Raw genomic sequence first — 12,521 nt, 5'->3', positions numbered from 1 at the left:
ATTTCTTAGGGTGAATAAATCCTCTTAGAGTGAACCTCTATTCTAGAAAAGAATAGAAAAAATGGCAAATGAACAAACTTTTCTCATATATATATTTGGAGCAAAGAAGAACATTTCTGAAAGAACATCACATCAGTGAAGATAGCCTGTCAGCATTGCAGAAGTTACCCCGAGTGTCATATGACTATAGCACTGCTGTAGTCCTACCCCATCTGATGAGCTAGCTTAACACTCCAGCTCACAAAAGGCTCCTTGCCACATCCATTCTTTCAGATCCTTCTTCCCAGGCACCATTTATTCATACAGACCAAATTTCACAATTGATATAGGCTGCAAAAAATAACTATATTTTGCTCTCTCTACTCCAGAATTTTCCACCAAAACCAACCAGCCTCCCTCCTATATCATACCACAGGGGTTTTCAACCTTTTTAAAATAAGTATACCCCTGGCAGCCCACCTTTTTGTAAGTGTAGCCCTGCGGGGTGGCAAGCAGCCAGATGCAGAGTGGGGGTATGTGCCAAGTGGCAACAGCTCAGCATCTATGCAGCCCTGCTATCTCCCCACCCCAGCCCTGCTCCTGAGGGAGCAGCATGGGGTGGTGGCACTCCATCCCTGCCCACCCCGCGTATCCCCAGTTGACAACCCCTGTCATACCACATCTCTTAAAAAAACAAAAACAAACAAACAAGCAAACAAGACCACAACCTTTTTCTGTCCTTTTTAGCTCCTGACCCAGAAGACAGCTGCACTAGGAGGGACTTAGAGTAGTTGCCAGTTTTTTTAGCTCTTTCCACCTTTTTTATGCCCCATGAATTCTGCTGGAATGTACTGTGCTAGGGTTTGCAAGGAAGTGTTTGAAAAGCAGCCTTTTGACTATCAGCAATAATGTGTGCACTAAAAGAATTCCTCATGGTTATCCAAAGCTTTCATAGCCTCTTTGTGCTACCTGGGTCATTTTATATGGTATAAAGGAGCCAAATCAAGGATGAGCATCTCATATTTGGAGTGTACAATTTTTTGATTGGACATTAAGTTAATGGAATTTATAGTATAATAAAACACAGCATTTCCCATTATCTGAATTTGAATAGTTTGGTGCTGATTTGAAAGACTCAAACAGGAATTGCTTGGGCATGCCTGGATTTCTCATCACACAAATTAGCCAGTACTACTGATAGGCTAGTGGTTAAACAGTGACAAGTCAAGTCATCTGGTTACCATAAGTATTTCAAAGATATAAACAACCAGGTTTAATATACTATGTAGAGAGTCTCCTGAAGGAAATGGTGGACGCCATCACAGCTTGGGGCATGCTATAAATCTAATAAATAAAGCATGGAAAAGCCCTTAAGGACAAAATGTAGAGAATAACCCCACATTTGATGAGCACTGGATAGTTTAACAGTTCTTCATTTTTTACATATGAAATTAAAACTTTACTCTTAGTGCTGTTGGTCTTTTCTCTGTTTATGTAATATATTTGAAAAGTTTTCAATGTCTTTTAATTAAGGGCACAAAATAGTCTGTTTGTTACATCCATTTGTTATGCCTGCTCTTAAAATTATGAATTCTTTGAAGCAGGTAGTATTTCATTTTCTGTGTAAATAGCATCTTAGTACAATAATGTCTGGATCCTACCTGGGGTCTCTGAGCACTAACACTTTACTTAATATATATTAATAATACTCACGTGGGTTTGCAATTCTCCAAGATTTTATTCATTTTTTTCTGTTTATTTCTTAAATTTTCTATTTCTTTCTCAGTATTTGGATCTTGATTCCTCCTGTTCTGTCTTACCAAATTTACATATATTTTCATGGCCTGTTGTTCTACTGAACGAATGTTAAACCTTAAAATAAATACATTTTATTAATATCTATTAAGATTTGTAAACTCTAACAGATACATATTAAAACAGGATACTCATGTTTACTTTTAAAAAGTTCAACTTTTCAATATTATTGTAATTTTAGTTAATTTTAGTCTTTAGAAGTACATCGCTATTACACAAAACACTTAAGCCTATACTTAACTATAAGCATATGAACAGTTTCATAGTTTCATAGTTTCTAGGGTCAGAAGGGACCCAAGTAGATCATCTAGTCGACCCCCTGCCATAGCAGGAAAGAGTACTGGGGTCAAACAACCCCAGCAAGGTGTTCATCTAACCTCCTCTTAAACACCCCCAGGGTAGGAGCCTGCACCACTTCTCTTGGAAGTTGGTTCCAGATCCTAGCCGCCTTGACTGTGAAATAGCGCCTCCTGATATCTAGCCTAAATCTACCCTCTGCCAGCTTGTGACCATTATTCCTGGTCACTCCTGGCAGTGCTCAGGGGAACGGGGACTCCCCCAGTGCCTGCTGATCCCCCTTGACTAGTTTATAACAGGCTACTAGATCCCTCCTCAGCCTTCTTTTTTGGAAGCTGAACAGGTTCAGGTCCCATAGCCTCTCCTCATAGGGCCTGCCCTGCTGTCCCCTGATCATGCAAGTGACCCTCCTCTGGACCCTCTCCATGCTGTCCACATCCCTCTTGAAGTGCGGCACCCAGAACTGGACACAGTACTCCAACTGTGGCCTGACCAGTACCGCATAGAGGGGGAGGATCACCTCTTTGGTCCTGCTCGAGATGCATCTGTGGATGCATGACAAGGTACAGTTGGCCTTCCTGACTGCCTCCCCACACTCCCGGCCCATGTTCATCTTGGACTCCAAGATCCTTTTCCACCTCCGTGCTGACAAGAGGGGAGTTCCCCAACCTGTAGGTATGGTGCCAGTTGTTCCTCCCCAGGTGCATCACCTTGCATTTGTCTGTGTTGAATCCCATCCTGTTCTCATCTGCCCACCCTTGTAACCTGTCTAGGTCCGACTGTAGTCTGTTGCTTCCTTCTAGTGTGTCCACATCCCCCGACATCTTAGTGTTGTCAGCAAATTTGAACAGGGTGCTTTTTACCCCCTCGTCCAAGTCACTGATGAAGATGTTGAACAGTGCGGGCCCGAGGACCAAGCCCTGTGGAGCCCCACTGCCCACGTCCTTCCAGGTGGAGAAGGACCCATCCACTACCACCCTCTGGGTGTGGCCCTCCAGCCAGTTGGCGACCCATTTGACTGTGTGTGTGTCGACACCACAGTACCCCAGCTTCTTAATGAGAACAGGGTGAGAGACAGTGTTGAAAGCCTTCCGAAAGTCCAGGAAGACTATGTCCACTGCTACCCCTGCATCTAATGATTTGGTGATCTGCTCATAAAAGGCCACCAGGTTGATCTAACAGGACCTGCCACTGATGAACCCATGTTGGTTGCCCCTAAGCATGCAGTCCCCTGCTGGTCCCTCGTGGATGTGTGCCAGAATAATTTTCTCAAACAGCTTGCCTAGGATCGAGGTAAGACTAACTGGCCTATAGTTTCCCGGGTCCTCCTTCTTCCCCTCTTTGAAGATGGGAACCACGTTGGCCCTCTTCCAGTCCTCCAGCATGACACCAGAGCACCACGAGTGCTCATAAAGCCGTGCCAGGGGTCCTGCAATGACCTGGGTCAATTCCTTTAGAACTCTAGGGTGGAGATTGTCCGAGCCGGCTGACTTGAATACGTCCAGTCCCTCCAGAAGCTCCCTAACTAGTTCCTCACTAACCCTTGGCCCAGATGTGCCTCCCCTGGGGCCCGAGGGGGGCCCAGCAGGGAGGTGACTGTTCTGGTCCATACTTAGGAAGACAGAGGCAAAGAAATCGTTAAACATGTTAGCTTTGTCGTCTGGTGTGATGACCAAATTTTCCAACGCATCCTGCAGGGGCCCCACATTACCTGGAACCTTCTTTTTACCCCCATTGTCAGTAAGCAGTACTGACAATGAGATTACTTATATGATTGAAGTGTATCATCTACTTAGTGCTTAGACTACATACCTTAGCAAAATGAATACACAAGTAGTTTTCAATCTGTTACATGCAGATGTAAGTGACAGCATAAGATGAACTCAGCCAAGAATTAGACCTCATTTTTCAATTTGGTTCACTGTGTTAAATTTTAACTTTCCTTTAACCTTTTTGATTCTTGCACGATTAACTCTGACTTTTCAGACGATAACAAAATGGTTCCAATTTACCTCAATTGGACTTTTTAACATCTTGTAGGAGTGAAGGAAGGAAGGAGCTGGTAAGACACTGTACTTTTTGCTGAGTCATATCAGTACTTATCACCAGTACCTATCATTTTAACTCTGACAGCAATATGTATTACCACATATTGAATCTACACACTTACATAAAAAATATGGCAGGCAGTTTATCCATGGCTTTTAATTTTTCAACAAAACGACCAAATTTGATCTGCTTTTCATTTTCTGGACAATCAGTGGGGTGAGGTTTAAGACACTCCAGAAGCTCCTGCACCTGGCCAAGTACAAAGATGGTTAGCTAGATTAGTTAGGCAGAAGGTAGGGCACAGTAACACCTTAGGACACTTTTATACATACTCTGGTGGTGGGGTGGAAAGCGCTTTAATTAGAGTGTCTCTGACAGCCACTCTAATTAATGTGCTGCAGTGTCTCATGCATCAGCATCCTCATGCTTAAAAGTGGCAGCAGAGGCACTTGAACTAAAGTTTGCTCAATAACCTTCAGTTCCAGCACTCCTTCCACCATTTTTAAGTGTGGGGATGCTGATCCATGAAACAGAGAAGGCTCCTGGAGTGTGGCAACTGCAGCAGTTAATTGAATCTGCTTGGATGCGCTGGAATTCCAGCACACCGGAGCAGCCGCACTGCTTGTGTACAGGCAGCCTTAGAATCTAAGTAGTTCAGAAGCATGAGCTGGGCAACATGCTATTTCATCAAATTCCTAGCATCTAATGAGTTAGGTTGTTCCCTATAAAAAAAACTCATGCCTCTCTGAACCACTTAGGCTGACTGGATTAGCAAACAGGGTGGCATAAAACAGTGGTCTCTAGCAGGTTAGTATTAAAGGAGTGTGTCACGGCGTGGGGTCCCCAGGGATGACCATAATGCCGGAGGGCTCAGTGACTTGCCCAATGGGAACACTTTTCCTCACCTACCATGTCTTGCTGGTAATTATAATAAATAGGGAGGCTGCCCTCAAGTTTGTTTGAACACAGTCCTGAAGGACCCCACTGAACCCTGTGGGTTCTTGGACCCTTTTTTGGGTCCTGCTCAAAATGGATGACACATGGGACATTATCAGCCTTATGGGTTAAATGCGTGGCTCCAAAACCACCCCTTTACCATGCCCCAAGCCTTGCAGATGGTATTTAAATGTTGTTCCCCCGAGGCCTTAGTCTATTTTGGCCCCCTGTCATTGCTGGGCTCTCCACAGCACCTTTGTCACAGCACCCCCCTGCTGGCACTGGGGTCTCCACACTGTAGTGTGGCCCCAACAAGGCCGCCTCCTCTTCCTCCTCAGTAGCCTCGATCCAGTCCACCAGTTTATAAACAGCAACCAAAATGAGCCCCTGAGCTATAACATAATACAACCAGTCTAGGGTACGCTCTATCCCTCTAAAAGATACAAACTTTCCCCCAAGCATTAAGTGCCTTGTAGCCCAGGGTTCCTAGTGAGCTCCGGGAGCCCCATTAGTTCTATAGGCAGCCACAGCATGTCTGGGTGATTCTTTTCTGCAGACTCCTTCCGCTGGCTGCTGCCAGAGAACTAACTCCTGCTAGCCTCAGCCCTGAGGTGTATATGTGCCCAGGGCCCTGTCTCCTTATCAGTCATCTGACTGAGTGCAGGTGCAGGCTAATTCCCCTGTCAGTCAGCTGCCATAGTAACCTACACCTCTGGGGTTTCTGCCTGGCTCCTCGGGCTCTCTCCCTAGGCAGTTTCTCGTCTTAAAGGAGCAGGCACTTTAGTGCCCTGCGACAGAGTGAAAATACAAAATCTAAGAACACCTGAAGAAATATCAAAATTTGCATAATAACAGCTTTGGGGTGGATCCAAATAGGGAATGGATCCCATCCCGATCTAACATGGGACAGGCAGACATTAGGTCCCTAAATGCAGAAAAACCACTCTGTGGGTTCATCTACACATGCACTTACCTGCACACTAGGCTAATTTGCTGTGGTGTAAAGCATCACAGTTTACACATAAAACACTATTAAACAGCAGTAAACTAATTTGCACCACCATAGGGTAGTACTGTCAGGGACAGTACTATCTTACAGCAACAAAAATAATTGTGCCTAAATGCAAGAGTAAATGCTGACCTGGGCATATATTGTGCCCAGTCAGCCCAGGTGGTAGGAGGCCAGACTCCTGCCTGCTTCCTAGCCATAGGGCTCCACAAGCTGGGTCAGGCCCTCCAACCAGCCTCTGGCTGACCCCCCCATGGTCCCCTGCCACCCTGGGGCTGCTCCACACTGGTTCAAACTGCTGAAGTGCCAGGTCAGCATCTGCACATGTCCCTTGAATCACAGCAGTTTGAACATCTACATGTGCTATTAAGGTGCCATGATAAACTCCAGTGCAAACTGCACCAGAGTTTATGATGTCGCCTTAATGGCACGTGTAGATGCACCCAGTGATTGCTTAAGCCTGGAGATGCCTAAATTTATTAGTGCACCCCTATATGACCTGTAAGTTCTCCAGATGCCTTCAGTTCTGCTTCTGTACATGTCCCAAACTGTCCCAGCCTAAGTTCAGTCAGGATCCAGGAACCCAGCACTCCTCTGCTTGAGTCTGCTAAAGGACCCAGTTCAGGGGGCAACTCAGAACAGACCTAAATCACATATGCAGAATCAAGACCCTCAGAAAAAGGACTTGTTTCCAATTTCTTCTTGGACCAAAGCTGGAAGAAAAAGTGGTACTCACCTTTTTATACAAAATTCTAGTGGTTAGAAAAAGTAGCATAACTTGAGAAAGTGACAAGAGCACTAGCCTCAGGCACAGATTCAGGGGGGAAGCCCCTAAGGATAGCTCACACTAGTGCAGCAACCTATGCCACTGTATTGCCACCACTGGCCCTGTATGGAGGAAAGAAGCACCCGCTAGCTCCTGCCACCACTGCCTTCTAACACCTCCACAACACCCAGGGTGCCAATAATGTACAGTTACGCTTCTGGATAGAACACTTGCCCAGGAAGCAGGTTCAATGCCTTTCTCTCCCTGAGTGTGGTCCATAGATTTAAGGATGTGTTTAAGCTGATGCTGGCTCAATTAAGCCAGGGTCAACAGCTATAATATGTTACATTTTGGCATAGGCGTTGAGTATATGGGGGCCAAAGGCCCAGGCTCCCCTTGGGAAGAGGGATGTCAGAGTCCAAACCTGAGGAAAAGTATGTAATATTTCTTAGGAACGATGATTGAGGCCAGGGATCTGGGTGTTCCATTCATGGAGAAAAAACAGGGATTGTCTCCTTTAATGGAGAAAAACACAGGAAATGGTGAGGTTCCCCTTGCAGGTTGGCAGCATTCAGGGCTGAGGGAAGCGAGGAAGGCGATTGGAATCAGGGGGTACCTCCCATAGCTCCCTCCAAGTAAGTTTATGGGGGGAGGATGTGCGATGTGGCAGAGAGGGGCAAGGGCCCAAGGCAACACAGCAAAGAGGTCAAGTGGCCCTCAAGATTCCTACACTCACATGTGGTGCAGGGCTGGACTAGCTCCAGGCAGGAGCCGCCTCTGCGGTCCAGCAGGTAGGACTTGATGTGTGAAGGAACACCATGCTGCCATGGCCACCAAGGTGAGGTGCAGCAGTGATAGCAGCAGCAGCAGTGCAGAGTTGTCCCTCTCACTGCTGCCAGGTGGGCAGGGGCACCTCACCTTGGCAGCCATGGCAGTGCAGCACTCCTGCCTGCTGGTCTGCAGAGGGGGGCCCCTGCAGCCCCACCTGCCACTGTGGGCCCAGGAATCTCGGGAGCCATGAGCCCTCCTACCTCCCCGTCCATCACCTGTGCCCACACCCTGCTTCCCTCTACACTGGGAGTGGAGGGTACATGTCCATCATCTTAACCACCCCCCCCGGCAAAAATAAGAGTTAGCGCCTATGCACTGCAGTATCCACTCACAGGAAAATTGGAAGCATAGAAAGCCTTTTGGTTCTTCTGTACATACAAATGTTACCCATTTGGTTCACAAGTTATGCTCATGCCTATTTTCAATTTTGCTCCCATAGAGGGTGGTAAATGCTATTCAAAAAATCCTGGAACTGAGACTAGTTTAGACAAGTATCCTGGAACTGAGACTAGTTTGGACACACTCAGAGCCATGTTCTGATACCTAGGTGTAGGCAAATACAAACTAGTAAAATCTGTCAAGCTTAAAAAAGGCTGTTTTTTCTGGAGTGGGGTTTGGGGGGGGGCGGGATTTAACGTGAGATGCCCGGCTGGAGGTAGGGGGCAGGGACTATGGAGGCAGGCAGGTTTATTGGTGAACAGGTGCCTCCTGCTGTAACTCATTAGGAAAGACATTAAGGGGGGTAAATTGGTATTTGGCTCCCCCGCTGCAATTTGCGGGGAATTACACACGGGACTTAATTCATTTGAAAGCCTATGGCAGGCAAACACAAACGCGATGCACCAAAATAAGCTGGGTTAAATTTTTTTAGGCTCATTAAATTAACAAGGATCAAATGCCCCTCTTTTTCAAATGAAGTCAAATTTCAAACCTACCTTTGCCTGCATTAAACAAAAATTTCAGAAAAATCTAAGTAAGCATGTGGTATATAGAACACTTAAAAATGGGTCTATATACAGAAAGGGATTCTCAACAATAACTGTGCCACAGCTGGCATTCCAGTTTAACAAAATATATATGATGCTTGCAGACATGGGGAAAAAAAAACAGTTTACTGGAAGAAGCAGCATGTTACTTTGACCTGGCTCTGCAGCGGCTGTATAGGTCAGACACTTCAGTGGGGCTTTTTGACTCTTATCTAAAGCTGATTCAACGTGCTGCCTCTTCTGGGCATGTGCTGGGCTTGGCATGAGAGTGCACCAAATTTAAAGTATAGCGTGGTTTTTTTGTTTTGTTTTGAGCAGCCATAAAAAACAATCACACAAGGCTACTAGAAAATGTTTTCTAATTATAATAAAAGAAATGAAAAATACTGACATTTTTTAATTAATGGCATAGCAATTTTACTGCATTAATATTGTATTTACACCCCACAAGGGGATAAGTTTTAAGATTTTTCATTACCTTATCCTTTTGACCACGTGCAATCCAGTTAGTTAGTTCCTTCTTCAGTTCATGTTCATAGTTCCTTGCATCTGCCTTTTTTATTACTATTTTATTCTTGAAAGAGAGAAACTCCTCAGGATCCAAGTCCTAAAAAACACCAGAAATAAAATTGTGGCAAACTGCTCTACCAATTTTTAAAAAAACCAGCAGTCCCCAGCTAATTTTTACACACACCTGTGCTCTTGGCCACTTCCGCCAGACTTTTACCATTGTGTCATATAGCTGAAGGCTCTCCCTGGGAGATAAGGCAAGATCTGAAGGAATACCATATTTCTCAATCTACAGGTATATGAAGAAAAAAGATTCAGCAGAATAATTTATTTGTGTTTACTCTGGCTAATATAACTGATATAACCATTTTGGTCTTGATATTACACTTACATGATCCACTGTTAGGGCAGCACATGGGTGATAGTGCTCAATGACAAAATCATCATCCTTAACAGAACACACATACTTTTCTAGATCATTGTATCTTTCTCCATGCAGCACTGTTATTAGGAGAACAAACATTATTTACAAATTAAACCCATGATTGTTTCTTTTAATGATTAAGGTCCCAGTCCTGCAAAGACTTTTTACTCCAATGAGACTATTCACAGTACTTAAAATAAAGTCTTTGTATGGCTGGAGCCAAATGCTGATTTGTATATTTAAAAATGTTCTGATACAAACCTAATCTAACTCTATGTGATTTTTTGGGGTTTTGTAGCTTTGGCGTCCTTGCATGTTTCATGGCAGATGTAGACATTTCTTCTTTCATTCTACCCTCAGCTTCCTGCCAGTATCTTTTTACTGATTGAAGCCACCTACAGTATTAGAACACAGTAAAGGCACTGGAGCTGTAAAATACCTTAAAGAAAATACTTGTGTGCATTTGTACCAGGAAAAAGACAAATTATGTGCATCTGCATCTATGTTATTAAAGTTTGAACCTCAGCTAAATTCAGTGAGTTTGTACAAATAAACAGACTTTAACCAAATAACTCCCTTAAACAAACTTTCTTGAACCTTACAAGAAAAGCTACGATTTGAGTTTGGTTCTAGAAATAATGCAAAGTTTAGCAATTCAAAGCATTCTTATTTCAACCAAACTGAATGTAGCTATGACTAGATTTGGAAAAGAAAAGAACACCAAAAAATGATGACTGCCACTATAAATAAGTTGTGGGCTGGGGCAGGTGTATGTGTGTTTTGTGAGCAGGTGTACAAGTCAACTTTTGGCACTTTACCAGACCACAATTAACTGAATGAGGAAGGCAACCTAGTGAAAGGTAATGTGGAAAAGGCTCTGTCTTCACAGGTAAGGTCAGCTCCTATACTACTGCACCTGGGTGGGAGGTGAGCAGCCCTTAGTGAAAGAACAAGTTAGGAACTATTTAGAAAAGCTGGATGTGTACAAGTACATGGGGCCAGGAGTAATACACCCAAAGGTGCCGAGGTCATTGGCTGATGCGATTGCTGAGCCTCTGGCCATTATCTTTGAAAACTCATGGCAATTAGGAGAGGCCCCAGACAATTGGAAAAGAGCAAATATAGTGCCTATATTTTACAAAGAGAAGAAAGAGAATCCAGGGCACTAGAGACCACCCAGTCTTACCTCAGTCCTGGAAAATTCATGGAGCAGGTCCTCAAGGAATCCATTCCTAAGCACTTGGAGGAGGAGAAGGTGACTAGAAACAGTCAGCATGGATTCACCAAGGGCAAGTCATGCCTGACCAACCTGATTGCCGTCTATAACGCAATTAGGAGGCTGGCTTTGTGGATGCAGGGAGACCAATGGACATAATATACCATGACATTAGCAAGGTTTTTGATACAGTCTCCCACAACATTCTTGCAAACAAGCTAAGGAAGTCTAGATTAGATGAATGAATTGTAGGGTAGATAGAAAATTGGATGCATCATCAGGCTCAAAAGATAGTAATCAATGGCTCAATGGCAGCTGGTATCAAATGGTCAGTCCTGGGGCCAGTTTTGTTCAACAATCTGGAAGATGGGATGGAGTACACCCTCAACAGTTGCAGATGACACCAGGCTGAGGGGAGTAGTAGATAGATACACCGGAGGATAGGGATAAGACTCAGAGAGACCTTGACAAATTGGAAGATTGGACCAAAAGAAGAGATGCAATAAGGAGAAGTGCAAAGTCCTGCACTTAGGATGGAACAATCCCATTCCCCGTTACAGGCTGGGGACCAACTGGCTATGCAGCAGTTTTGCAGAAAAAGCCCTGGGAGTTACAATGGACAATAAGCTGAACATGAGCCAACAGCATGCCCATATTGCAAAGAAAGCTAACAGCAGATTAGGCTTCATTAGTAGAAGCACTGTCATCAGATCAAGGGAAGTGATTCTTCCCCTCTATTCAGTACTGGTTAAGCCACATCTGGAGTACTGTGTCCAGTTTTGCACCTCTCCCCCACTACAGAAAATATGTGGACAAATTGTGGAGTCCAGGGGAGGGAAATAAAAATGGTTAGGAGGCTGGGCCACACAAGTTGTGAGGAGAGGCTGAGGGATTTGGGCTTATTTAGTCTGGAGAAGAGAAAACTGAGGGGGGATTTCATAGCAGCCTTCAGCTACCTGAAGGGTGGTTACAAAGAGGATGGAATTAGACTGTCCTCAGTGGTGGCAGATGAGAGAACAAGGAGCAATGGTTTCAAGTAGCTGGAAGGGAAGTTTGGGTTAGATATTAGGAAAAATGTCCTCACTAGGAGGGTAGTAAAGCGTTGTCTAGCTGAAACAGACTACCCAGAAAAGTTGTGGAATCGCCATCCTTGGAGGTTTTTAAGACCCAGCTAGACAAGGCCTTGGCTGGAATGATCTAGTTGTGAGTGGTCATGATTTGAGTAGGGGATTGGATTAGAGGACCTCCAACCCTAATTTTCCATGATTCTAATTCAAAGCTAAGAAGACAGATGCTAGGGAGTTGATAAACCAACCACTTCCTTGCTGCCTCTTCCCAGATGCTCACTTGCTCTCTGCTTTTCCCCATCGCAGTAGGAATCAAAATCGGATTAGGGACAACTAAGGAAGTGAGGAAAGTCAAAGGTTGCTCTTGGCAAGAAAAAGATATTTTTACGTAAAAAGGAACGTTTTCACCTGTTTCACATTTTACCCTCCAAAGTAATTTTCTCATACTATATTTAAATAATTCACATGCTCTTAAAAATAAGAAAACTTCAGGCTTACTCAGTAAGATAGTCTGGATTACTGATAGTTGCAGACAGAGCCAGAAATGGACACTGAATCATAACCAAAAGGTGCTCCCAAACTTCAGCTCCAATTTCTCCACCTAGACAATGTACCTATATTGGAAAAGATACACAG

At 44.4% G+C, this 12,521-nt stretch overlaps 1 protein-coding gene across 1 annotated transcript in view; it reads right to left on the bottom strand.

The window, feature by feature from the left end:
* Positions 1-12,521, bottom strand: part of DDX60 (DExD/H-box helicase 60) — a 95,641-nt gene that overhangs the window by 38,289 nt on the left and 44,831 nt on the right. The window contains exons 19-25 of the mRNA XM_090034511.1: positions 12,384-12,499; positions 9,864-9,997; positions 9,570-9,679; positions 9,363-9,467; positions 9,147-9,275; positions 4,262-4,389; positions 1,693-1,851 (exon numbers count right to left, since the gene is read on the bottom strand). Of these exons, the coding sequence (XP_089890637.1) occupies positions 1,693-1,851; positions 4,262-4,389; positions 9,147-9,275; positions 9,363-9,467; positions 9,570-9,679; positions 9,864-9,997; positions 12,384-12,499 (881 nt within the window). The remainder of the gene's footprint in view (positions 1-1,692; positions 1,852-4,261; positions 4,390-9,146; positions 9,276-9,362; positions 9,468-9,569; positions 9,680-9,863; positions 9,998-12,383; positions 12,500-12,521) is intronic.

This window comes from Crocodylus siamensis, chromosome 2, assembly GCF_052110815.1.
Source record: "Crocodylus siamensis isolate JL-2025a chromosome 2, ASM5211081v1, whole genome shotgun sequence".
In the NCBI taxonomy this organism is placed as follows: domain Eukaryota; kingdom Metazoa; phylum Chordata; order Crocodylia; family Crocodylidae; genus Crocodylus; species Crocodylus siamensis.
Note: the sequence above shows the minus strand (reverse complement) of the source record. Positions and strands in the feature narration are given on the sequence as shown.